General features: G+C 35.8%; 1 protein-coding gene across 2 annotated transcripts in view; it reads left to right on the top strand.

Annotated features, from left to right (window-relative positions):
• The window catches only part of LOC130235405 (rho GTPase-activating protein 6), a 79,153-nt gene extending 67,276 nt beyond the window's left edge, over positions 1 to 11,877 (top strand). For both annotated transcript variants that reach the window (XM_056465981.1, XM_056465983.1), the window contains exons 6-13: positions 67 to 122; positions 1,894 to 2,044; positions 3,221 to 3,369; positions 5,050 to 5,229; positions 7,095 to 7,192; positions 10,352 to 10,515; positions 10,597 to 10,677; positions 11,266 to 11,877. In XM_056465981.1, coding sequence (XP_056321956.1) covers positions 67 to 122; positions 1,894 to 2,044; positions 3,221 to 3,369; positions 5,050 to 5,229; positions 7,095 to 7,192; positions 10,352 to 10,515; positions 10,597 to 10,677; positions 11,266 to 11,657 — 1,271 coding nt within the window. In that variant the 3' untranslated portion in view covers positions 11,658 to 11,877. The remainder of the gene's footprint in view (positions 1 to 66; positions 123 to 1,893; positions 2,045 to 3,220; positions 3,370 to 5,049; positions 5,230 to 7,094; positions 7,193 to 10,351; positions 10,516 to 10,596; positions 10,678 to 11,265) is intronic.
• The last annotated feature ends 15,238 nt before the right edge of the window (positions 11,878 to 27,115 follow it).

The raw sequence follows: 27,115 nt of genomic DNA, 5'->3' as shown, positions 1-27,115 counted from the left end.
GATTTCAGACTGTTTTCATGTAGACCCTGCTGTGACAGAGCTGGTTTTTGCTTTACTGTTATAAAGGTCTGCAGACGGTGGGAATCTTCCGCGTCGGAAGCTCCAAGAAAAGAGTTCGGCAGGTGAGAAGTGAATCTTCAATGTTCTAGTAGAGACACAGAAATAAAATGAATCATTTGGGGCTGTTTTTATACTTTAATCTATTTTAACATTATATTGTAAACAATCCCAAGTAAAAAAACAAACATTATGAACTTTGTGCCTGAACTGTATGTGATATGAACACAGCATGATTATTGTAATCACACAATTAATTGTCAGCACTAAATTTATCCAAATAAGGAAATGTATTTAATTTAATTTAATTTAATTTAATTTAATTTAATTTAATTTAATTTGAATTTTTATTAAATTTTATTTAGTTTTATTCTTTTATTTTATTTTTAATTTATTTTGTTTTATTATTTTATTTTGTTTAATTTTTTATTTAATTGAATTTTTTATTTGTTTTATTATTTGTTTTATGTTTTATTTTATTTTATTTTTATTTATTTTTAATTTAATTTAATATTGTTACTTTATTTTATTTTGTTTTATTTTTATTTTGTTTTGTTTTATTTTATTTTTTATTTTATTTTATTTTATTTTATTTTTATTTATTTTTAATTTAATTTAATATTGTTACTTTATTTTATTTTGTTTTATTTTTATTTTGTTTTGTTTTATTTTATTTTTTATTTTATTTTGTTTTATTCTTTTTTATTTTATTTTATTTTGTTTTATTATTTTTTCATTTCATTTTATTTTATTTTATTATTTTTTCATTGTTTTTATTTTGTTTTACTATTTTATTTTATTTTTTATTTTGTTTTATTTTTTATTTTATTTTGTTTTATTATTTTTTTATTTTAATTTATTTTGTTTTATTATTTTTTCATTTTATTTTATTTTTTATTTAATTTAAGTTTATTTTGTTTTATTTTATTTTAGTATTTTTTAAATGTTTTTATTTTGTTTTACTATTTTATTTTATTTTTTATTTTATTTTATTTTTTATTTTATTTCATTTATTTTATTATTTCATTTATTATTTTATTTTATTTTATTGTATATATTGCATTTTATTTTATTAATGACATTACAGCAAAAAATACATAAATTTTCCTAGCGTAAGGCATTTCATTTTTATATTGTAAACAATCATGAGTAAAAAACACATGAATGCAACAGTGTGTATATATTTATAATTACAAATTATCACAGTAATTTGTAATATAATTAATCATCATCACTAAATTTATTTATTTATTTATTTATTTATTTATTTATTTATTTATTTATTTATTTATTCATTCATTCATATATTTTATTTAAGCCATAATAAAATAAATCTATATTGTAATTTTGTTATATTTTATGTTGTAATGCGTTTTTTTAAATTGTAAACAGTCACAAGTAAAAAAAACACAACAGAATTATTGTAATCACAATAATTTGTAGTATAATTAATCATCAGCACTAAATTCATGCTCATGATAGCCCCAAATTACAGTTCAACAGTAAAAATGACAAATGTTGCCTCTTCCCAACAGGGAAAACCAGCAACAGTCAAGAATTCATGATTATATGCTGCCATGGCTTTGCAGTCAAAAAATGTGATTACAATGGAAGTCAATGGGGCAGACACAGCCACCAACATAACAAAAGGGGAGTCAATCTGCCCAGAGTTATATTATCACCAAAAATCATCCCCTTTGCTGAAACACAGAGAAAGTTGTGGCCAAATTAAGCCTTAAAGAGGGGACGAAAACACTCAACAACTCAAAGGGTTAAATGTAAACTATACATTTGTGTATTATGTGGTTATTTGTGATATTCTGTGTGTTTCTGCAGCTGCGTGAGGCATTTGATCAGGGTGCAGAGGTGATTTTAGATGACCATCACAGTGTTCATGATGTGGCGGCGCTGCTGAAGGAGTTTCTCAGAGATATGCCTGATCCTCTGCTGACCAGAGAACTGTACGCCGCGTTCATCAGCTGTGCATGTGAGACATACGTTCACATTTATTACCATTTGACTGTTTTCAAACTCGGGGAAGCATGTTGCCTCAGTGGTTAGCACAGCAAGAAGGTCATTGGTTCGAATCCCGGCTGGGTCAGTGGTCATTTCTGTGTGAAGTTTGCATGTTCTCCCTGTGTTGGTGTGGGTTTCGTCCGGGTGCTCCGGTTTCCCCCACAGTCCAAACACATGTGCTATAGGGGGATTCGTGGGAGTGTATGGGTGTTTCCCAGCACTGGGTTGCAGCTGGAAGGGCATCTGCTGTGCAAAACATATGCTGGAATAGTTGGCGATTAATTTATTTTTAAATATTACTACGGTCTAGTTAATATTAGACTGTAAAAACTGCTAATATTACCCTCAATACATTGCATGTTGGAAGTGAATTCAGTTGGAACTACAAACTCGTGGAAAAAAAAAGTGTAAACAAACTACAAACATGGCGGATGCACCTCCATTTTGCATTATTTTCTAATAATTCACCAGCCTGGAGGTCACTATTGTGCCTATACACATGTATGTTTGTTTTCGTCATGTGACCTTCACCATGTGTTCCTTTGTTCCCGTTCCCGCCACTAGATCATGTTCATCACCTTCACCTGTGTTCATCCCCCATGTGTGATCAGTCCAATCATCTCCTGTATATTTATAGTCCCTGTGTTTAGTCTTTTATTGTCCAGTATTCTTAGTTGATGTCTGTTTTCACCCTATGTCCTTCCTGTGTTCATCCATGTAAGTGTTTATCAATAAATCTACGGGTTTTGGTAATCCTGCGATCCTGTGCCTTCCTCAAGTGAACCCAGGCGTTACATTCCCACAGCTAAATCCACTGTTGTATGTTGAGAGTTTATTTGTCAGGTGTTTGTCCTCCTCAAACTTCTCCTTTGTTTAGTACTGGTGTCTTCCACATCTCCTCCTGTTGTGTTCTGGTGTGATTTCTGACTGGTGTAGCTGTGAAATAACTCTAATCATTCAGCGGAGTGATATGGAGCTCTAATGTGCTCAAAACCTGCCGGAACTACTTTAGCTGACCATTTATCTGACAATAACCAAACACCTTAGAATGCTCATCAGACAATTAGAATCAAGCATTCATCATCACTGTAGTATAATTGATTTGAACTGGTCTCTTACAGTATATCTCTGTTTGTTGTTCCTGCAGCTCTAGAAAAGTCGGAGCAGCACAGGATCATTCAGCTGCTCCTTTGTCTGCTGCCCGCCTGCAACAGTGACACCCTACAGTGCTTACTGCACTTCCTGTCCACCGTAGCCAATCACGCGGAGGATTCCTGCGACGCACACGGAAACCAGGTGTTTTGTTGTTGTTGTTTTGTTTTTGTTGTTGTTGTTGTGGTTTTGTTTCTGTTGTTGTTTTGTGTTGTTGTTGTTGTTGTTGTTGTTTTTGTTTTGTGCTGTTGTTATTTGTTGTTGTTGTTGCTGTTTTGTATTTTTTGTTATAGTTGTTGTGTTGTTGTTGTTGATGTTTTGTTGTTTTTTTTGCTATTGTAATTTTGATGTTTTCTTGTTTTGTGTTATTTTGTTGATTTGTTGTTTTGTAGTAGTTTGTTTTTGTTGCTTGTTTTGTCATTGTTTTGTTGTTGTCGTTGTTTTGCTATTTTAGTTCTAATTTCGTTGTTTTTTTTTGTTGTTGCTGTTGTGGTTGTTCTATTATTTGTTGTTGTTTTATTCTTTGTTGTTGTTGTTGTTGTTGTTTTGCTGTTGTTGTGTTGTCAATATTGTTGTTTTGCTGTTGTACTGTTTTTTGTCAATGTTGTTGTTTTGCTGTTTTATTCTTGTTGCTGCTGCCATTGTTGTTGCTGTTCTGTAGTATTTTGTTACAGTTGTTGTTTTTGGTTTTTTTTGTTGATGTTTTGTTGTTTTTAATGTTGTCGTTTCATTGTTTTTTGTTATTGCTACTTATTTTTGTTGTCGTTGTCATTGTTTTGTTGTTGTTGTTGTTGTTGTTGTTGTTTTGTTGTTGTCATGGTTGTTTTGTTGTTGTTTTGCTGTTGTTGTTGTTTTGTCAATGATGTTGTTGTTGTTGTTGTTTTGTCAATGATGTTGTTGTATTGTTGTTGTTGTTGTTGTTTTGTCAATGATGTTGTTGTTGTTGTTTTGTCAATGATGTTGTTGTATTGTTGTTGTTGTTGTTGTTGTTGTTGTTGTTTTGTCAATGATGTTGTTGTTGTTGTTTTGTCAATGATGTTGTTGTTGTTGTTTTGTCAATGATGTTGTTGTTGTTGTTTTGTCAATGATGTTGTTGTGTAGTTGTTGTTGTTGTTGTTATTGTCATGGTTGTTTTGTTGTTGTTGTTGTTGTTGTTGTTGTTGTTGTTGTTTTGTCAATGATGTTGTTGTTGTTGTTTTGTCAATGTTGTTGTTGTTGTTGTCATGGTTGTTTTGTTGTTGTTTTGCTGTTGTTGTTGTTGTTTTGTCAATGATGTTGTTGTTGTTGTTGTTGTTTTGTCAATGATGTTGTTGTTGTTGTTGTTGTTGTTTTGTCAATGATGTTGTTGTATTGTTGTTGTTGTTTTGTCAATAATGTTGTTGTTGTTGTTGTTGTTGTTTTGTCAATGATGTTGTTGTATTGTTGTTGTTGTTGTTGTTGTTGTTGTTGTTTTGTCAATGATGTTGTTGTTGTTGTTGTTTTGTCAATGATGTTGTTGTATTGTTGTTGTTGTTGTTGTTGTTTTGTCAATAATGTTGTTGTTGTTGTTGTTTTGTCAATGATGTTGTTGTTGTTGTTGTTTTGTTGTAGTCATGGTTGTTTTGTTGTTGTTTTGCTGTTGTTGTTGTATTGTTGTTGTGTTGTCAATGTTGTTGTTTTATTATTGTTGCTGCTGCTGCCATTGTTGTTGCTGTTCTGTTTTCTTTTAAAATGATTAACACTGATTTAAGCATCACAAATCAGTTTACTGCAGGTCCAGCATGAATGATGAGTGTGTGTTTTCTGATTCACAACTGAACAGAGTGTGTGCTTTGTGTGATTCAGGTGATGGGCAATAAGATGACCTCGCTGAACTTGGCCACTATATTTGGGCCGAATCTGCTGCACAAACAGAAGAGCTCAGAGAAAGAGTTCAGCGTCCAGAGCTCCGTACGGATGGAGGAAAGCGCAGCCATTATCAGTGTGGTCCAGCACATGATCGACACACACCACACACTCTTCATGGTAAACCCTCATTTATAGACCACAAACTCTTCATATCACACATACACTCATTTATACTCCTGCATGTTTTCAATGTGGCAAAAATAGCTATGATTCTATCTAAAGATGCTAATTTGATTCATGCACAAACTGGATTATTGCATATATGTATTGCAATATTCATCATTCCTGATAAACTGGAGCAAATATCAGCCAGAAAAATTTTCCATGGTAGGAGAAGCCACTGTGGGTCATTCTTTGTGTTATTTTTTGGTTTTTATCTTCAGGAAATCACTGAAGGCATATATCATGTTATCATAACCATCTAATGTGGCAATAAGATCATAACTGTACTGCGCATTTACACAGTGGCCATATTCATCTGTGAAAACTCTCCAAAAACAACACTAACATTACAGCAGACACTGTAAACAGCTCAATCCCAGACACTAGACATTACTGACAGGATATTCCAGTGTCATCGAGTGTCAGAATGCTGTGGGACTGCTGTACAGGAGTTATGATTATGGATTATAGATCGTGAAGTGTTGTGGTTTTTATTTTAGTGTTTTTTTTAAAAGCATGACGGTAAAACACGAACACGGTAATGAATGTATTAAAACATGAGCTTGTTTGTTGTAAAAATTCGTTATAATGACAGAAAATACAAATTTGTGGATCTCCTTCCGGGTGCAGCGATCCTGCTGGTGTATTCTGGGAAATTTTCTTACCCCTTGGTTTTGAGTGCGGTCCTAAAAAATCTTTGTTAGAAGGGGTATCTAATCTTTCCCTACGCCTTCAAGCTAAAGAGAATTGGGGCACACCTACCCCTTCACGGGAACACAAAACGAGGGGTAGGGGTAAGGGCTAAGGTGGTAGAATTGGGATTGGGCCAAGATATAACGGTTTCATTATTATTGTTATTTATTTATTTATTTATGCCTATTTATTTCTTTATTAATTATTAATTCATTCATTCATTTATTCATTTTCTTTTCGGCTTAGTCCCTTTATTAATCTAGGGTCGCCACAGCGGAATGAACCGCCAACTTATCCAGCATATGTTTTACGCAGCGGATGTCCTTCCAGCCGCAACCCATCTCTGGGAAACATTCCATACACACTCATTCACGCACTTACACTACGGACAATTTAGCCTACCCAATTCACCTGTACTGCATATCTTTGGACTCGGGGAGAAACCGGAGCACCCGGATTAAACCCACGCGAACGCAGGGAAAACATGCAAACTCCACACAGAAACGCCAACTGACCTAGCCGAGGCTCGACCCAACGACCTTCTTGCTGTGAGGCGACAGCAATACCTACTGTGCCACTGCGTCGCCCTCTTTATTAATTATTAAATTATTTTATATATATATATATATACAGTTGAAGTCAGAATTATTAGCCCCCCTGTTTATTTTTTCCCCAATTTCTGTTTAACAGAGAGCAGATTTCTTCAACTCATTTCTAATCATAATAGTTTTAATAACTCATCTCTAATAACTGATTTATTTTCTCTTTGTCATGATGACAGTAAATAATATTAGACTAGATATTCTTCAAGACACTTCTATTCAGCTTAAAGTGACATTTAAAGGCTTAACTAGGGTAATTAGGGTAACTAGGCAGGTTAGGGTAATTAGGCAAGTTATTGTATAATGATGGTTTGTTCTGTAGACTGTAGACAGAAAAATATTTAGCTTAAAGGGGCTTGATATTGACATTAAGATGGTGTTTAAAATGTTTAAAACTGCTTTTATTCTACCCGAAATAAAACAATTAAGACTTTCTCCAGAAGAAAAAGAATAAAAACTTGATATGATTTCAGCTGTAATTGTAATGTTTTTTTTATTAGTGTAATGTTGTATTTTGTGTGTCAGATCTCTGCAGAGCTGCAGAATGAGGTGCTGCTCAGTTTGCTGGACACTGACAGTGATGTGGTGGATTATCTGATGAGGAGGAAAACACCACAGTGTGAGTAAGTGCTCCTGTGTCTTTTCAACTTCACCCTATTTATCAGGGGTCACCACAGAGGAATGAACCACCAACTACTCCAGCATATGTTTTATGCAGCGGATGCCCTTCCACCTGCTACCCAGCACTGGGAAACACCCATACACACTCATTCACATACACACTCATACACTACAGACAATTTAGTTCATCAATTCCCCTATGGTGCATGTGTTTGGACTGTGGGGGAAACCGGAGCACCCGGAGGAAACCCACGCCAACACGGGGAGAACATGCAGACTCCACACAGAAACGAAAACTGACCCAACTGGGACTCAAACCAGAGACCTTCTTGCTGTGAGGCGACAGTGCTAACCACTGAGCCAACATCTCGCTCACCTATATTATATTATATTATATTAGATTATATTACATTACATGATATTAAATTATATTATTCATTCATTCATTCATTCATTCATTTTCCTTCGGTTCAGTCCCTTCATTTATCAGGGGTTGCCACAGCAGAATGAACCGCCAACTTATCCAGCATATGTTTTACACAGCGGATGCTCTTTCAGCTGCAACCCATCACTGGGAAACAGCCATACATACACAGTCATACACTACGGTCAATTTTAGCACACCCAATTCACCTGTACCACATGTCTTTGGACTTGTGGGGGAAACTGGAGCACCCGGAGGAAACCCACACGAATGCAAGGAGAACATGCAAACTCCAGACAGAAAAACCAACTGATCCAGCCGAGGCTCGAACCAGCAACCTTCTTGCTGTGAGGCGAACATGCTACCCACTGCGCCACCACATCGCCTAAATTATATTATGTTAGATTATATTATATTATACTTGCATTATATAACATTAAATGAAATTCAGAGTAATTTTTTATTTCAATTTCATGCTAACCAACCCAGATAGCATACGAATGTGGGCCACTTTAGGCAGTTATGCAGCACTGGTGGTATTCCTTCGGCCCAGACAAAATGAATGTGAGCCTGAAGTGGCCCACCTGTACAATGAGAAAGGGGGGGGGGGGGGGCAAATATTCAAATTCATATATGTGCCATTTAAGGCAAAGACTTGGCACTTACAGCAAAATGTAATCTGAAAGTGAGTCTAATGTGGCCCATTTGGAAAATGGTAAATGTGGCCCAAATGATGGAGGACAGATGTGGGCCACGGTTGGCAAAAATGTGGCATAGTCATTTAAGGGTGATCTGGCTCTAAACCTAAAGTGGCTCACATATGTGGGTGCAAATGTGGCCCAGTTCTTTTAAGACATATGTGGGCCACTTTTGGCAAATATTTGGCACAGTAAGCTCTGGCTATGGCGGCTGTGAGCCTAATGTGGCCCAGAGAAGATATGGCAAATGTGGCTCAGGTATCTTAAAACATGTGTGGGCCTCTTTTGGCGGATATTTGGCAGAGTAAGCTATGGCTAATGTGAATTTGAGCTAAAGTGGCCCAGAGAAGATATGGCAAATGTGGCCCAGTTATCCTAAAACAAATGCGTGCCACTTTTGTCAAATATTTGTAAGTTAGCACTGGCTAATGTGGCTGTGAGCCTAAAGCGGCCCAGAGAAGATATGGCAAATGTGACCCAGTTATCTTAAAACAAAATTGGGCCACTTTCGGCGAATATTCGGCAGAGTGGAGTATGGCTTATGTGGATTTGAGCCTATAGTGGCTGAGAGAAGATATGGCAAATGTGGCCCAGTTATCCTAAAACATATGCGTGCCACTTTTGGCAAATAATTGGCACAGTAAACTCTGGCTAATGTGGCTGTGAGCCTAAAGTGGCCCAGAGAAGATATGGCAAATGTGCTCCAGTTATCTTAAAACAAATGTGGGCCACTTTCGGCGAATATTCGGCAGAGTAAGCTATGACTTATGTGGATTTGAGCCTATAGTGGCCCAGAGAGGATATGGCAAATGTGGTCCAGTTATCTTAAAACATATGTGGGCCACTTTTGGCAAATATTTGGCAGTTAGCTCTGGCTAATGTGGCTGTGAGCCTAAAGCGGCCCAGAGAAGATATGGCAAATGTGACCCAGTTATCTTAAAACAAAATTGGGCCACTTTGGGCGAATATTCGGCAGAGTGGAGTATGGCTTATGTGGATTTGAGCCTATAGTGGCCCAGAGAAGATATGGCAAATGTGGCCAAGTTATCCTAAAACATATGCGTGCCACTTTTGGCGAATAATTGGCACAGTAAACTCTGGCTAATGTGGCTGTGAGCCTAAAGCGGCCCAGAGAAGATATGGCAAATGTGGCCCAGTTATCCTAAAACAAATGTGGGCCATTTTTTTCAAATAGTTGTCAGTTAGCTCTGGCTAATGTGGCTGTGAGCCTAAAGTCGCCCAGAGAAGATATGGCAAATGTGGCCCAGTTATCTTAAAACATATGTGGGCCACTTTTGGTGAATATTCGGCAGAGTAAGATATGGCTAATGTGGATTTGAGCCTATAGTGGCCCAGAGAAGATATGGCAAATGTGGCCCAGTTATCCAAGTGACAAAATCAACCATGTCAACATAAACAGCAGAATCAAAAGCAAATAATGAAAACTGTAGCATCAATAAGCTATATAATGTATTCATACTGCAATGCGTGCTGGGATTTTTGTTCTTTGTCATGCCCAGCAAGTGTAAGGTGTAGGTCAGATCTGGGCCAGAATAAAAGCAAATTGTGGCCCAGCATAGGGTCAATTCTGATTCATCTGGTTGAATTCTGCCTGATATGTGGTATTGCTTTGGCTTATTTGTGGCCCAGACATGACAAACAGGAGCGGACCGCCCTAGAGCCATCATTCCATTTAGTACGTGGTCCAGATGTAAGTGTCTGGTGTGGGCCGGATGTGGGTCAAAATAAAAGCACACTGTGGCCCAGAATAGGGTCAGTTCTGGTCCATTTGGTTGAATTCTAGCTAATATGTGATATTGATATGGCTTAATTGTGGCCCAGATCTGGCAAACAGGAGCGGACCGCCCAAGTGCCATCATTCCATGCGGTATGAGGGCCGAATGTAAGTGTCTGGTGTGGGCCAGATTTGAGCCACATGAATTTTGCTAGCTGGGAATGCTTTAACTAATGTAAAGAAGTATATAGTGTGCAGCGTCTTCAGATGCTGATGTTGCTCTGTTTGTGTATTTCTCTTGCAGAGACTCTGTGTGTTCGAGTGGTGAAGTCTCTCCGTATGATAATAATTCTCCGGTGCTTTCTGAGTGGTTTCATCCATCCGATTCCAGTCTCGCAAACACACACCATCATCTTTCCACAAACAGCACTGTGAACTTCGGCCTCTCAGCGACACACACTGACTCTGGTGCGTTGATTTACAATACATATGATATGAAGAGATGAAGAATTCTGGATTTGTGTGTGAATTTAATTATCTGTTCTTTAGGGGAATCGTTGCATGATGAAGCTCATGTCTGGCGAACAAGACACACTCTTCTGACGGGACTTCATGACAAACTCCTCACAGGTACAAAGCACAAGACGATACAAGAACACAAGCATTCAGAAATAAAGCATCGCCTTACTAAAAAACTAAACAATGCATAACAAAAAAGTTAGCTAGTTAAAAAAGTTAGACCTTCAAAAGAGGTCGCCTGTGCATCACCATAGCGTCATATTAAAAACAGCACTAGCACTAGTGTGAGTGTGTGCTTGATGCTTCTGTCAGTCTATGGAGACTCCTTTCGCTGTTCATTTGTGCTTCATCTAAAACTCCACATCTATAATCCTCTTAGTCTATGCTGACATTATCTTCAGCAGCTCAAACACTCTAATGGCTAATGGACAGACGGCTGCTTCTCACTCAGGGCTGCTGTTTATGCTAATGAGGGGCACTAGTGGGCGGAGCTTTCCCCCTCTGAGGACACATACAAAGGGGGAATGTCAATCAAAGTGTTTCTGCAGACTGTTTCTATCAAGTCTGATTAGAACAAATAGGGTAAATACATGTTTACCGTGAGAGGCTGGTTATATTCACACACTGCTGACACACAACTGTGTTGAAACCACTTAAATAAGTGCCACTTTAACTAAAGTAATCATTGCTGTTTCTCAGGTTCAGATGGAAACCTGTACAAACGCGCCTCATCTGAGGTTTTCTATGATGACAATTGTGACGCAAAGCCCGAAATGCAGTCATCCAGTTCAAATCACCAAACACCTCATCATCCAATCACAGCGAGCCACCAGACAGCACTTAGCCAATCAGAGGAGGCCAAAGCTCCTGTCAGCCAATCAGCATCTTCCAGACGGGATGACAGACTTTCTGCGGCAGCATCCATGAAGCCACGTGTCAATTCGTGTCACGGTGCTCAGGGTACATCTTCACACGTCGCGGTGTCCTCAAAAAGCTTGGATCAGCATCCAGAGTGGACCAACGAGAGATGGCAGATCTGGAAACTTCTGTCCTCTGACAATATAGACACACTTCCTGAGACCATGGTGTAAAAACACAAGTTAAAGAGACCGTTCAGACCAAAAAATGATTAATCTGTCATCAGAAAAAGGTGTTTTTTTTAAATAATGTCCTGTAAATTAGCAGTTTTCTGTATTTTGTGATTCATGTTTTTATTTTTCCCTCTTTATTTATGCTTCTGAATTGCATTATGGGATCTTGATCTTCCTTCCAGCAACTTTTAATCTTGAAAAGTTGTAAAAAGTGACTTTTCTGAACAGTTTAATAGTTTGGGATTGGGAATTCATAAACAAAATCATAATAATATATATTTTTTAAAGATCCATACTGAACAAAAGCATTATCATAATATTGTTTTAGCTTTTTTTCTGCTTTTGAATTGCATTATGGGACCTTGATCTTTTTTCCAACACATTTTAACCTTAATAAGCTTGAAAAGGGGACTTCTCTGAACATGTGTAATAATCTGCAGTGCTATATTGTCTGAGTTTGTGAAACCTTGTAATAAACTGCAGCATATTTCCTGTTATTTTACAGAGCTATTTCTCTAGATATTATTATTTCTGATACATTATATTATTTCAAACCCCTAAAATGTCACTAAAAGTCACTTTGTTAAACTGTAGAGTTGAATTTTCAACATCAGAAGGGGACAGAGTTGGTGCCAATAGCCTAGTGGTACTGTGCGCTGACATATAGCACTGAGGTGCTCACGGCGACCCGAGTTCGATTCTCAGCTTGAGGTCCTTTGCCGATCCTTCCCCCTCTCCGCTCCCAATGCTTTTCTGTCTGAGTTCTCTACTGTCCTGTCATAATAAAGGTGAAAAACCCTAAAAATAATTATAAAAAAAAAAGAAGTGGACAGAGCAGAGATCAACATCCCATAATGCAATTCACAACCACAAATAAACACTTGTGAATCACAAAATACTGAAACTGTTCATTAACAGATATATTTTACAATGTGGACAATGGATAACATTAGACCTCCTTGATTCCTATTATGAAATGTATAATTACAAGCTCTTGAGTCACTTCTCAAAGTATTATATTTTATATTTGGGAATGGGCAAATGAAAAACAGATTCGTTTTTGGCTGAACTGTTCCTTTAAGAACATTCTAATTTGCATATTTGAATTGGATTGGCCACAACACAGAGAATGTTTAATTTACTACCACACTGTTTTCAGAAAAACTTTCTTAAAGTAATTACTGATGTTCAGGTTTTGGGAGGAATATTTAAATATGTTCAATATTACGTAAAATCTTAAAACTAATTACTGCGTTTAATGCTTTTATTCAGCAGGGATGGGTTAAATTCGTCAAAAGTGACAGGAAAGTAACTTATAAAGTTAAAAAATTGTTTGGTTTTAAATGAATGCTTTTCGTTTTATCTTTCTATTTATCAATTAATCTGATTAGCATTGATATTCTGATTTCTGAAGCATCACTTTTAGCATCACTTTTAAATCACATAAATAAAGGACATTTTATAGTATATTCATATTGGAAACCAGATTTAAATGGTAATATTTAAAATTTATATATATATATATATATATATATATATATATATATATATATATATATATATATATATATATATATATATATATATATATAATATAATATTTTACATTATGTTTTTAATCAAAGAAATATAGCCTTAGTGTGCAGAAGATATATTTTAACCCCTAAAATTTTGAACCATGGTGTAAATATTAAAGAATAAAAGTTTATAAATGTTAAATATTCCAGGCTGCATGGTGGCGCAGTGGGTAGCACGTTCTCCTCACAGCAGGAAGGTCACTGGTTCAAGCCTCGGCTGGGTCAGTTGGTGTTTCTGTGTGGAGTTTGCATGTTCTCCCTGTGTTGGCGTGGGTTTCCTCCGAGTGCTCCGGTTTCCCCCACAGTCCAAACTCATGCATTAAAGGTGAATTGGGTAAGCTAAATTGTCCGTAGTGTGTGTGAATGAGTGTGTATGGATGTTTCCCAGTGATGGGTTGCAGCTGGAAGAGCATCCGCTGTATAAAACATATGCTGGATAAGCGACCCCTGGTTAATAAATGGACTAAGCTGAAAAGAAAATGAGTGAATTGATTAAATATTGCATCATTTTTAAACTGTGATCATGTTTTATGTCAATACTGATGGGTGTATGAATATGCTTATTGGGAATTCATAAACAAAATCATAATAATATATATTTTTAAAAGATCCATACTGAATAAAAGCATTATCATAATATTGTTTTAGCTTTTTTTCTGCTTTTGAATTGCATTATGGGACCTTGATCTGTTTTCCAACACATTTTAACCTTAAAAAGCTTGAAAAGGGGACTTCTCTGAACATGTGTAATAAACTCCAGCACATTTTCTGTTATTTTACAGGCTTATTTCTCTAGATATTATTATTTCTGATACATTATATTATTTCAAACCACTAAAATGTCACTGAAAGTCACTTGGTTAAACTGTAGAGTTGAATTTTCAACATCAAAAGTGGACAGAGCAGAGATCAACATCCCATAATGCAATTCACAACCACAAATAAACCCAAAACACACACAATACTGAAACAGTTCATTAACAAATATATTTTTAAAGTGTATATATAATGCGATTATTTTATTTGATATTTTTAACTACAGTGTGGTCTGTATAATGTGAATTGTGGCCAATTCAATTCAAATCACAGTCTAAATGAATTATAGAGAGCATTAAATTGTGAATTTAGATCAGTGTTTTTAAACACAGAAAACATTTCTACAAACCTGCGCTGTGAGGATCTGAGGATTTATTGGCCACACATATTCCTGCCACATACAGTATAATGTAAATACATGACATCATCACTGAGGTAACGAGCGTGTTGGATTAACTACAGGAGTCTTCTTTCTCAACTCCAGCCAGAGACATGAATGACGGTATGAGATGTATTTATTTATTCCTGTTATTTATTAAATTAGCCACTATTATGTTACCACTGTGTATAATGTGTATACACCACACCTTGAGTTTTCACAGTTAACTTGCTGCTCGATTGTTGGTTGATCTTTAAAAGTGTAATACAACCCCAAATCAGAAAAACAGTGTTGGAAAACTCAATAAAAAAAGAAAGTAGTGACTTCTAAATTTACTTTGACTTGTATTTCATTGCAGACAATACAACCAACATTATTTAACGTGCTCCTCATGATTTTTTTTCCAAAATAAACACACATTCCTATTTTGTTTCTTGCAACACATTTAAAAAAAAGTTATAACAGTAAAGTATTTAGCACTTTTCAATGTTGTCAATCCTTCTCACAGCACTGAAAAGACATTTAGGGACTGAAGACATGTGATGAAGTGTTTCAGGTGTAGTTTTGTCCCATTCTTCCTGCAAACAAGTCTTAAGGGGCTTCATTGTCGCATTTTGTGCTTCAAAATGCTCCACACATTCTCTATTGGAGACAGGTCAGGACTGCAGGCAGGCCAGTCAAGTACCTGAATCCTCTTACTTTTGTATTCAGTTCAATTCGTCTTTATTTCTCTAGCGCTTTTACAATGTAGATTGTGTCACAACAACTTAAAATTGAAGTTCTAGTAAATTGAAACTGTGTCAGTCCAGTTTTCAGAGCTGAAGTTCAGTTTAGTTCAGTTCAGTGTGGTTTAATTTTCACTGCTGAAAGTCCAAACATTGAAGAGCAAATCCATCCATGCGCGGCTCCACAAGTCCCAGACCAAGCAAGCCAGTGGTGACAGTGGAGGAACAAACTTCACCAATTGAAGTGAAGAGAAAAAAAAAACCTTGAGAGAAACCAGGTTCAGTTGGGCACGGCCATTTCTCCTCTGGACAAACTACTTTTCCAGAGCTGCAGTCTAGCTGCCGGAGGCTGGAGAACGCTGGACGTCCATCGTGGAGAAGCTGCAGGTGGGAGAGGTCACCAGGGGGAGATCAGGCTGGCCCATGGGATCAATGCGGAGACTCGTCCGTCACTGTGGTCTTACAGGAATCAGTCTCATGCTCTTCACTCCTCCATGACCACCACATTATCAACTCAGGATACGGTCTGGTCCAGGATTATGAATACATAGGCATCACCTCTTCACAGGTCTTGGATCATATCAATGGCGCTGCACAATCTTTAGAGGGCTTCCTCACGTATTTGTTGGCAAACTGGTGATCCTCGGCCCATCTTTGCTTCTAAATTACTAGATGCTGCTTTTGTACCAGATCATAATTACAATCACCTGTTGACATCACCTGTTTCACATCACATCATTATTTCACCAGTTTACCTGATTACTGCCCTAAACTGCTCCTGACACAACTTTTTTTGGAATGTGTTACAGGTCTGAATCCTACTGAAAAAAACAGCCAACCAGCTGGTTGGCTGGTTTTAGCTGGTCGACCAGCCTGGTTTTAGAGGGGTTTTGGCCATTTCCAGGCTGGTTTCCAGCCATTTCCAGCCTGGTCTTAGCTGGTCAGGCTGGGAGATGACCAGCCAAAACCAGCTATGTCCAGCTTAAACCAGGCTGGTCTGGTTTTAGCTGGATTTAGCTGGTCATTTTCCAGCCTGACCTGCTAAGACCAGGCTGGAAATGGCTGGAAACCATCCAACCAGCCTAGGCTGGTTTAAGCTGGATTTTTCAGCAGGGAAAGGATGAATATTTAGATATTAAATTAAGTTGACCAGAAAAAAAACATCAAATATTTTGTGTTCATATTGTCTGCAATGAAATACAAGTCAAAGTAAATTTGGAAATCACTACTATCTTTTTTTTATTTGTGTTTTCCATACTGTCCCAGCTTTTCCTGATTGGGGTTGTAATAATGTTCTTTAATCTCTAATTATGCTGTGGAATCTTAACTTTTGTTTTTACAATTCTGACTTTTTCCATTAAAGCTCGAAATTCTAATTGCAAAATATTAAATCAGATCTGACAGAGAAATGTGCAATTCTGAGGGGAAAAAAAAGATAAATTAAGGGAAAAGAAAGTTTGAATTTACAGTTGAAGACAAAAAAAAATCTTATTTCTCGTCATTCTCAGTTTTTTTGGTCAGATTTGCCACTATTTCTATTAAAATTGAGATAAAATGTTGAAATTACATGCTTTAGGATGATAAAAAAAAACATTATGAGAACATGTGGGATTAAAAAGTTACAGTTACCCTTTTTATTATTTGTATTACATATAAGAAACAAGCTGTCATAAAATATCCTCAAAGTCCGTTTAATTCCTTACTTCATACTCCTGCTCTTTGTTTATCTGTAATTCAGTGATGCACATTATTCTTAAAAAACATATTTATCTTCATATATTTTTATAAAGTTCTATTTACCTCTAAAAAGACGTTATTTTTGAGGTCATTTCACATTTAGATCATCAAATAATGCTTTACGATCAATCCCGTCCTTTATATGAGCAGCGGTTTATTCATAATAAGTCAGTGCTCTATTAAATACATTTTATATTTGTACAGTCAGGAGCAATATAATGTTGATCATGTTGCTTTTTATAAAAATAAATGTTATATATTTTGATGCTCAGTTATTTGTATCCAAGAAAGTAATCATTGTTTATAATGTTCACACTGTATTAGAAGAGTTTATTTTTCCTCATGCATTGCTGTACAATGTGTTATGGGTCACGCTTTAAAATAAGGTTCCATTATAATTAGATAATATACATCAAGCAGGTTGTTATTGCAAAATAAAGCCAGCTGTTGTATTAAACGGAAAGGTTTATATAGCATGAGCAGCCGGCTGAATGTACATTATCCTACTTATTACATGGCTACTTGGCACAAAACTACACTATTGACACAAAATATTGAGGCACAAACTGTTTGACTGCAGTTTGTAGGTAAAATTAATACTAGGGAGCAGTATGATGACAACAAATGTTGGTCCTTTTCACATGAATGATATGTCCAGGGACATATTACCAACAATTGAAATATAAGTTTGCAAAAGTTTACCCTAAGTAACGTATTTAATGATTTGCATAAATGTAGACAGCACCATCTAGTAGATTTGCCAACTGTAGCATACAACAAAACGTACCCTATGTATTTTAGATTTGCAAAAAAGGTAGACAGCGCCCTCTAGTGGATTTGTCATCTGAGACGTACAACAAAGCGTACCAAAAGTGACATATTTCAGATTTGCAAAAATTAAAACAGCGCCCTCTGGTGGGTTTGTCATCTAAAAAATACAAAAAGTACCTTGAGTAAATTTAACGTTTCTCAAAAATGTAGACAGCGCCCTCTAGTGTATTTGTCATCTGTAATGTACAACAAAATATACGCTATGTATTTCAAATTTCGAAAAATATAGACAACGCCCTCTGGTGGATTTAACATTTCACAAAAATGTAGACAACACCCAATAGTGGATTTGTCATTTAAATATACATCAAAACGTACACTAAATAATGTATTTAACGTATTCAACACCAAATAAATACCAGAAAACAACTTAACAGCTTGTACGATTTGTAATTTAATCGATCAAATATGTTTGTCTTACCTTCAGATTCGCTAGAAAAAATAGACAGTGCCCTCTAGTGGATTTGTTATCTAAAATGTACAACAAAACGTACCCCAAGTAACGTATTTAACATTCAGCAAAAAAGTAGACAGCGCCCTCTAGTGGATTTGTTATCTAAAATGTACAACAAAACGTACCCTAAGTAACGTATTTAACATTTTGCAAAAATATAGACAGCGCCCTCGAGTGGATTTCTCATTTAAAACACAACAAAACGTACCTTAAGGTATTTTCAATTTTCAAAAATGAATACAGCACCCATTAGTGCATTTGTCATCTAAAAAGTACCCTAGGTAAATTTAATGTTTCTCAAAAATATAAACAGCGCCCTCCAGTGGATTTGTCATCTGAAACGTCGACAAAACGTGGCCTAGCAATGCATTTAACATTTCGCAAAAATGTAGACAACACCCAATAGTGGATTTGTCATTTAAATGTACATCAAAACATACACTAAATAATGTATTTAATTTATTTAACACCAAATAAATACCAGAAATCAACAACAGCTTGTATGATTTGTAATTTAAACAATCAAATATGTTTGTCCTACCTTCAGATTCACTAGAAAAAATAGACAGTGCCCTCTAGTGGATTTGTTATCTAAAATGTACAACAAAACGTACCCCAAGTAACGTATTTAACATTCAGCAAAAAAGTAGACAGCGCCCTCTAGTGGATTTGTTATCTAAAACGTACTACAAAATGTGCCCTAAGTAACATATTTAACATTGAGCAAAAAAGTAGACAGCGCCCTCTAGTGGATATGTTATCTAAAACACTACAAAATGTGCCCTAAGTAACGTATTTAACTTTGAGCAAAAATATAGACAGTGCCCTTTAGTGGATTTTTCATCTAAAAAGTTCAACAAAATGTACCCTAGGTAAATTTAATGTTTCTCAGAAATGTAGACAGCGTCCTCTAGTGGATTTGTCATCTGAAACGTACAACAAAACGTGGCTTAAGTAACGTATTTAACAGTTTGCAAAAATGTAGACAGTGCCCTCTAGTGGATTTGTCATGTGAAATGTGCAAACTAAACATAACCTAAGTAACGGATTTAACATTTCTCAAAAATGTAGACAGCGCCCTCTAGTGGATTTGTCATCTAAAACACAACAAAACGTACCCTAAGGTATTTTAAATGTGCAAAAATTAATACAGCACCCATTAGTGCATTTGTCATCTAAAAAGTACAGCAAAATGTACCCTAGGTAAATTTAATGTTTCTCAAAATGTAGACAGCGCCCTCTAGTGGATTTGTCATCTGAAATGTACAACAAAACGCACCCTAACAAACATATTATATAGTTGCAAAAATGAAGACAGCGCCCTCTAGTGGATTTGTCATCTGAAACGTACAACAAAACGTGGCCTAAGTAACGTATTGAACAGTTGTATTGCATTGTAGTGGAATATATTTAATTGAAATAAATTCTGTGATTAATGTTTTGTTTTTCTTTTAATTGATTTTTTTTTGTCCATATTAGTAAATCTATTATCTAATGGAACCTTATTGGGAAGTTTGGCCTTGTTTTGTGCACAGGAATCATATCAGCCATTGCAAAACCACTTTAGACAGTGCTGTTGTATTTTCTTCCTGTAGTCATAAGTGTCTGTGTTCTGAAACACAATAAAATGAATGTATTTTAAAGCAAAGCATCAACATATTATTTGACATCATTACTGTATGTGCACAACAAATGATTCACGTCTACTGTAAACATTGTGTATTTATGGTTATTTCATGCTTCCTTTGGGGTTTTATTTAGTCTATTGTTCTGTTTCTCATGCACGTTTCCTCCAAACAGGAAGTTACAGATGCTTTCTTCAGACGGCTGGGTTTTGTTTTTGAGTTTGATCTTCTATTTTCACAACTGTGTACTCAAATATTATTTCTGATTGTAGATAACACAAAGATTACAATAAATATATGTCAAAATAATAAAGACAAACCAGCTACAGGACAACAAATCCTTCAAGTGCTGCTTCAAGCACTGATTATTAATTCAATATTTCTCAATTATTTATTATTTACTGATGTGTTTTTGCCATTTCTGAGTGAACAGTTCTTTTATAGGCTACACTATATTGAAATAAAAAAGCTTAAACTAGTCTAAACTGGTCAGGCTGGTCTTAGCTGGTTTTAGCTGGTCATAGCTGGTTTGTCAGGCTGGTTTTAGAAAGGTTTTTGGTCATTTTATAGTTGGTCTTAGTTGGTCAGGTTGGTCTTAGCTGGTTTTAGCTGCAAGCTGGTCTTAGCTGGTTTTAGAGGGGTTTTGGCCACTTTTTAGCTGGTCTTATTGGTCAGGTTGGTCTTAGCTGGTTTTAGATGGTCAAACTAATCATAGCTGGTTTGTCAGGCTGGTTTAAGAGGGGTTTTGGAAATGTTATAGTTGGTCTTAGTTGGTCAGGTTGGTCTTAGTTTTTCAGGTTGGTCAAGCTGGTCTTAGCTGGTTTTAGTTGGTCAAGCTGGTCTTAGCTGGTTTTAGTTGGTCAAGCTGGTCTTAGCTGGTTTTAGAGGGGTTTTATTTGTTTTTTAGCTGGTCTTAGTTGGTCAGGTTGGTCTTAGCTGGTTTTAGTTGGCCAAGCTGGTTATCTGGTTTTAGTTGGTCAAGCTGGTCTTAGCTGGATTTAGAGGGGTTTTGGCCACTTTTTAGCTGGTCTTATTGGTCAGGTTGGTCTTAGCTGGTTTTAGATGGTCAAACTGATCATAGCTGGTTTGTCAGGCTGGTTTAAGAGGGGTTTTTGGAAATTTTATAGTTGGTCTTAGTTTGTCAGGTTGGTCTTAGCTGGTTTTAGTTGGTCAAGCTGGTCTTATCTGGTTTTAGTTGGTCAAGCTGGTCTTAGCTGGTTTTAGAGGGGTTTTGGCTGCTTTTTAGCTGGTCTTAGTTGGTCAGGTTGGTCTTAGTTTTTCAGGTTGGTCAAGCTAGTCTTAGCTGGTTTTAGTTGGCCAAGCTGGTTATCTGGTTTTAGTTGGTCAAGCTGGTCTTAGCTGGTTTTAGAGAGGTTTTGGCCACTATTTAGCTGGTCTTATTGGTCAGGTTGGTCTTGGCTGGTTTTAGATGGTCAAGCTGGTCTTAGCTGGTTTTAGAGGTGTTTTGGCCACTTTTTAGCTGGTCTTATTGGTCAGGTTGGTCTTGGCTGGTTTTAGATGGTCAAACTGATCATATCTGGTTTGTCAGGCTGGTTTAAGAAGGGCTTTGGAAATTTTATAGTTGGTCTTAGTTGGTCAGGTTGGTCTTAGCTGGTTTTAGTTAGTCAAGCTGGTCTTATCTGGTTTTAGTTGGTCAAGCTGGTCTTAGCTAGTCTTAGAGGGGTTTTGGCCACTTTTTAGCTGGTCTTATTGGTCAGGTTGGTCTTAGCTGGTTTTAGTTAGTCAAGCTGGTCTTATCTGGTTTTAGTTGGTCAAGCTGGTCTTAGCTAGTCTTAGAGGGGTTTTGGCCACTTTTTAGCTGGTCTTATTGGTCAGGTTGGTCTTAGCTGGTTTTAGTTAGTCACGCTGGTCTTAGCTGGTTTTAGTTAGTCACGCTGGTCTTAGCTGGTTTTAGAGGGGTTTTGGCCACTTTTTAGCTGGTCTTATTGGACAGGTTGGTCTTGGCTGGTTTTAGATGGTCAAACTGATCATAGCTGGTTTGTCAGGCTGGTTTAAGAGGGGTTTTGGAAATTTTATAGTTGGTCTTAGTTGGTCAGGTTGGTCTTAGCTGGTTTTAGTTAGTCAAGCTGGTCTTATCTGGTTTTAGTTGGTCAAGCTGGTCTTAGCTAGTCTTAGAGGGGTTTTGGCCACTTTTTAGCTGGTCTTATTGGTCAGGTTGGTCTTAGCTGGTTTTAGTTAGTCAAGCTGGTCTTATCTGGTTTTAGTTGGCCAAGCTGGTCTTAGCTAGTCTTAGAGGGGTTTTGGCCACTTTTTAGCTGGTCTTATTGGTCAGGTTGGTCTTAGCTGGTTTTAGTTAGTCACGCTGGTCTTAGCTGGTTTTAGTTAGTCACGCTGGTCTTAGCTGGTTTTAGAGGGGTTTTGGCCACTTTTTAGCTGGTCTTATTGGACAGGTTGGTCTTAGCTGGTTTTAGTTAGTCACGCTGTTCTTAGCTGGTTTTAGGCCACTTTTTAGCTGGTCTTATTGGACAGGTTGGTCTTAGCTGGTTTTAGTTAGTCACGCTGGTCTAAGCTGGTTTTAGAGGGGTTTTGGCCTTTTTTTAGCTGGTCTTAGCTGGTCAGGATGGTCTTAGCTGGTTTTATCTGCTCAAGCTGGTCGAAGCTGGTTTTAAAGGGGTTTGGTCGTTTTTTAGCTGGTCTTAGCTGGTCAGGATGGTCTTAGCTGGTTTTATCTGCTCAAGCTGGTCGAAGCTGGTTTTAAAGGGGTTTGGTCGTTTTTTAGCTGGTCTTAGAGGGTCAGGTATGTCTTAGCTCGTCAAGCTGGTTTTAGCTGGTTTTAGAGGGTCAGGCTGATTTTAGAAAAGTTTTGGCCACTTTTAAGCTGGTCTTAAATGGTCAGGCTGGTTTTAGCTGTTTTTTCAGCAGGGTTAATATAATACCACATTAAAACGTGGTATTTTTTTATTCCAGCATTAATGAGAAATTCTGATTGGATATAATATGGTTTTAAGTATATGACTTCTGTAAAGTAATAATACTTATATAAATGTTAAAATAGTACTGATGTTTAATACATTGTGAGGGTTAAATATGAGATAAATATATATGTTTTCTAGATTAAACATAAGTGTTTTATTCAGAAATTGCTAGGCTAAATATCACAAAAAATGTCAAATTAACATTGACAAAAGAGTAACACATTAAATTAAGTTAAAAAATGGAGAGGAGAAGGCTAAAATTGTATAGTATTATAAAATGTAGTGCTATAAGCTTTCTGCCATTCATTCTACGTTTTTAAAGTGGGATGTTCATGGATTTAATAGGTACATCATGATATCAGCCACTAGAGGGAGACACATGATCAGTTCAGCACAGACCAGAGGCATAAACTTTTATATTGGTTTTAAAACCCAACATCACATAATAACAGGAGTAAGGAGGTTTGCTGGGTGTCTCTGTTTAGAGGTGCCGAGGAATTTAAAATCTGCAGATGTAATGTAATTTGAGTGTGCTTACAAACTTGAAACATGGCAAAGCGTGTTGTGGTGAGAGAAACACAAACCTAGGGTTGCCAAATCTGTGGTTTTCCTGTAGAATCGGGTGACTTTTAACCACTTTTTTAATTCCAAGGGATAAATGTTTTACATATTGCATCAGTTAAATGCATATATAATTGTATATTGTGTTTAAATGTTTTACTCTTGTCTAATTTACGTTCTATAAATGTACAAAAGTGCTAGTATGGTAAGCCGAGTTAGCACACTTTTGCTTCAGGCACTCTATAGGGGAGACTCGATTCCATGGTTACAGATTGGCAGGACTCTCGGGATTGTTGCTAATGTAATCTACTGAAGAAAGTCAGTCGATTACAATATTATGAATATATTTAATGTCTGTTTTAGAATTTTTAAATATATATATTTATTTTAAAGCTAGCTTGACAAGTTTGAGATTCACTGTCTATTACGTTTTTAACTGGATGGAGCACGGAAGTCACAATGCTAACGGAAGTTACAAGAGTCTATGCTAACTGCTTTTTGTTGTAAGGTAAGATGATTTTTTATTTTTAAAGTACCAAAATGAAGTAAATTTTAAAGAAAAGTCCGTGTATAATGCATACAGCAATGTAAAATACGTATTTTATGAATGGGCGGTGGCATATTTTGAGTTGATATATTGTTTAGCTAGTTAAGATTGACTCTAGTTCTAGCTTTGTTGTGAAAACCTGGCAACCCTGAGCAATGCGTCTCACTTTAATGTTGGTTTGTAAAGTCATGGAAAACCTGTAAGTCACAGGAGTTTTAAAACTGTGGTTTCTAGGCCTAGAAAAGTGAAGGAAACCTCTTGGAAAAATGCTGAAATTTACTGTGAGGATGTGGAAACCTCAAATCTGCTGCCGTTTTCAGGTCTGTTATTATAATTTCAAGAAAAAGTTCAGCCAGAAATCATCAAATGTCTCTAAACCGTGTGACTTTCATTCTTCTGTCAAACACAAAATCAACCCACTATATTTTCTAGTTATTAACCCTCTACTGCACACATTTGATGGTAAATTATATACAAATATTAGACGTTATTTTTAATTTGGGATCATTATTTAATTCATTTTCTTTTCGGCTTAGTTCCTTTATTATTCAACGAAATGAACCGCCAACTTATCCAGCATATGTTTTCGCAGCGGATGCCCTTCCAGCTGCAACCCAACACTGGGAAACACCCATACACTCTTGCATTCACACACATACACTACTACCAATTTAGCTTACCCAATTCCCCTATAGCGCATGTCTTTGGACTGTTGGGAAAACCGGAGGAAACCCACGCCAACGCGAACATGCAAACTCCTCACAGAAATGCCAACTGACCCAGCCGGGACTCAAACCAGCGACCTTCTTGCTGTGAGGCAATCGTGTGTAACCGGATCTGCGTTGTGTTTTCTTTATTTTATGGAGAAATAACCAAATGGATATCTGCAGTTGTGACGGCTCTTTACTCACTCCTGATAATAAACAAAAAGCACAGCTTTTACAGAGTGTCTTCGCCCTTACAGCTTTTCTCTCCCATGTGCAGAAAGGGAGAAGATGGAGAGAGAGAGAGAACAAAACTCCAAACAATAATCAACAAAGTGACAAAACATACCTGATAATAAACAAAAAGCACAGCTTTTACAGTGTGTCTTCGCCCTTACAGCTTTTCTGTTAAAGGGAAAGTGCAATGCGTTTAGCATTCACATGTTTAGGTTCGACAGAAATAAACCAAAACCTCAATTTTAGTGAAAACACAAAAATAATGAAATATATGAAAAATAAAGGTATAAATATTATTTAAACATAAAAACTAGCTTCAAAAGTTATTTATAAAGTAAAGATGATTTAGGATTAATTAGAGCTTAGCAGACACCCACCTCTCCCATGTGCAGAAAGGGAAGAGGCGGGTGCAAAACAGGAAATTAAACAACGCAAGCTCCCTTAGAAATTTAAAGGAGAAGAAGCACACACTAACAAACACCTCAGGTATACTTCATAAACAAGTAAAGTAAAATACATATTTTGTGTAATTCTATAACTAAAGTGAATTATGATTTTCATACCTGTTACATGTGTTACCCACTGTGTCACCGTGACGCCCAATTTGGGATCATTTTAGTGATAAAACAATTTGCATGGAGGCATGAGCAGCTTGAACATTCATCTAAATGTCCTTTTATATGTTCAGCGTTATTCATTCATTCATTTTCTTTTCGGCTTAGTCCCTTTATTAATCAGGGGTCGCCACAGCGGAATGAACCGCCAACTTATCCAGCATATGTTTTACGCAGCGGATGCCCTTCCAGCCGTGACCCATCTCTGGGAAACATCCACACACACTCATTCACACACATACACTATGGACAATTTAGCTTACCCAATTCACCTACAGCACATGTCTTTGGACTGTGGGGGAAACCAGAGCAAACCCACGCGAATGTGGGGAGTACATGTAAACTCCACACAGAAACACCAACTGACCCAGCCGAGGCTCAAAAATATAAAATATAAATATGCAAAATTATATGTATATATATATATATATATATATATATATATATATATATATATATATATATATATATATATATATAATATATAATTTTGCATATTTATATTTTCTACAGTAATATGATTTATATATTTATGTATTTATAATTATTACATTTTTTACAATTTTATTTAAATGCCAAAATTATTAGCCCTCATCATGTGTTTTTGACAAACCTTATTAATTTAGTTTATTTACATTTTCTACAGTAATATAGTTGGTTTAATTATATATTTATGCATTTATAATTATTCTATTCTTACTTTAAAGTCTTTAAATTATTTAGTAAAATAGTAAAAACATTACTTAAATTCCCCACCATTATTAAGGCATAAAAAAGCAGCTTGAACATTCCTCGAAATGGCCTCTAATATGTTCAGCATTATTATAAATCATATATTTATTTATTTTACATATTTTTATATGGTAATATGAGTGATTTATTAGTTTATGCATTAATAATTATGGTATTTTTTGCTAAAAAGTCTTCAAAATATTTAGTAAAATAGTAAAAACATAACTTACCATTTTTGTAATTTTTAAGATAAGGTTCCCTTCATTATTAAGGCATGAAAAGGAGCAGCTTGAACATTCTTTGAAATTACCTTTTACTGTATAAATTCAGCATTATACATTTTGAAATAATATAAATTTATCACTTTGACATATTTTATACAGAAATAAGTAATTTATTTATTTCTGCATGTAGAATTATTCTATTTTTTTCGTTAAATTACTTCAAAATATGGGATAAATTAGTAAAAACATTTCTTGAATTTTTTGTCATTTTTAACATGATTTTCCCTTCATTATTAAGACATGAAAAAGAGCAGCTTGAACATTCTTTGAAATATCCTTTTATATGTTCAGCATTATTACATTAACATTTTTATGTGCTGTATTTAACACTTTTACACATTTTTACACCGTAATATGGTATTTATGCATTTATCATTATTCTAATTTTACTTAAAATAACTTCAAAATATTTAGTAAAATAGTAAAAACATTACTTAATTTTTGTAATTTTTTTAATAAGTTCCCTTCAATTATTAAGACATGAAAAAGCCCAGTTTGAACATTCTTCAAAGTGTCTTCTTATATGTTAAGTGTTACACATTTCTGTAAATTATTAATTTATTACTTGTACATATTTTTATACACTAATATTTATTTATGCATCTATAATTATTCTAATTTAACTTAAAAAGACTTCAAAATATTTAGTAAATAAAACATTACTTAAAATGTTTTTCATTTTGAAAATAAATTCCCCTC

This window comes from Danio aesculapii, chromosome 9 (assembly GCF_903798145.1).
Source record: "Danio aesculapii chromosome 9, fDanAes4.1, whole genome shotgun sequence".
NCBI classification, from domain to species: Eukaryota; Metazoa; Chordata; class Actinopteri; order Cypriniformes; family Danionidae; genus Danio; species Danio aesculapii.
This window is presented reverse-complemented; position numbering and strand designations above follow the sequence as displayed.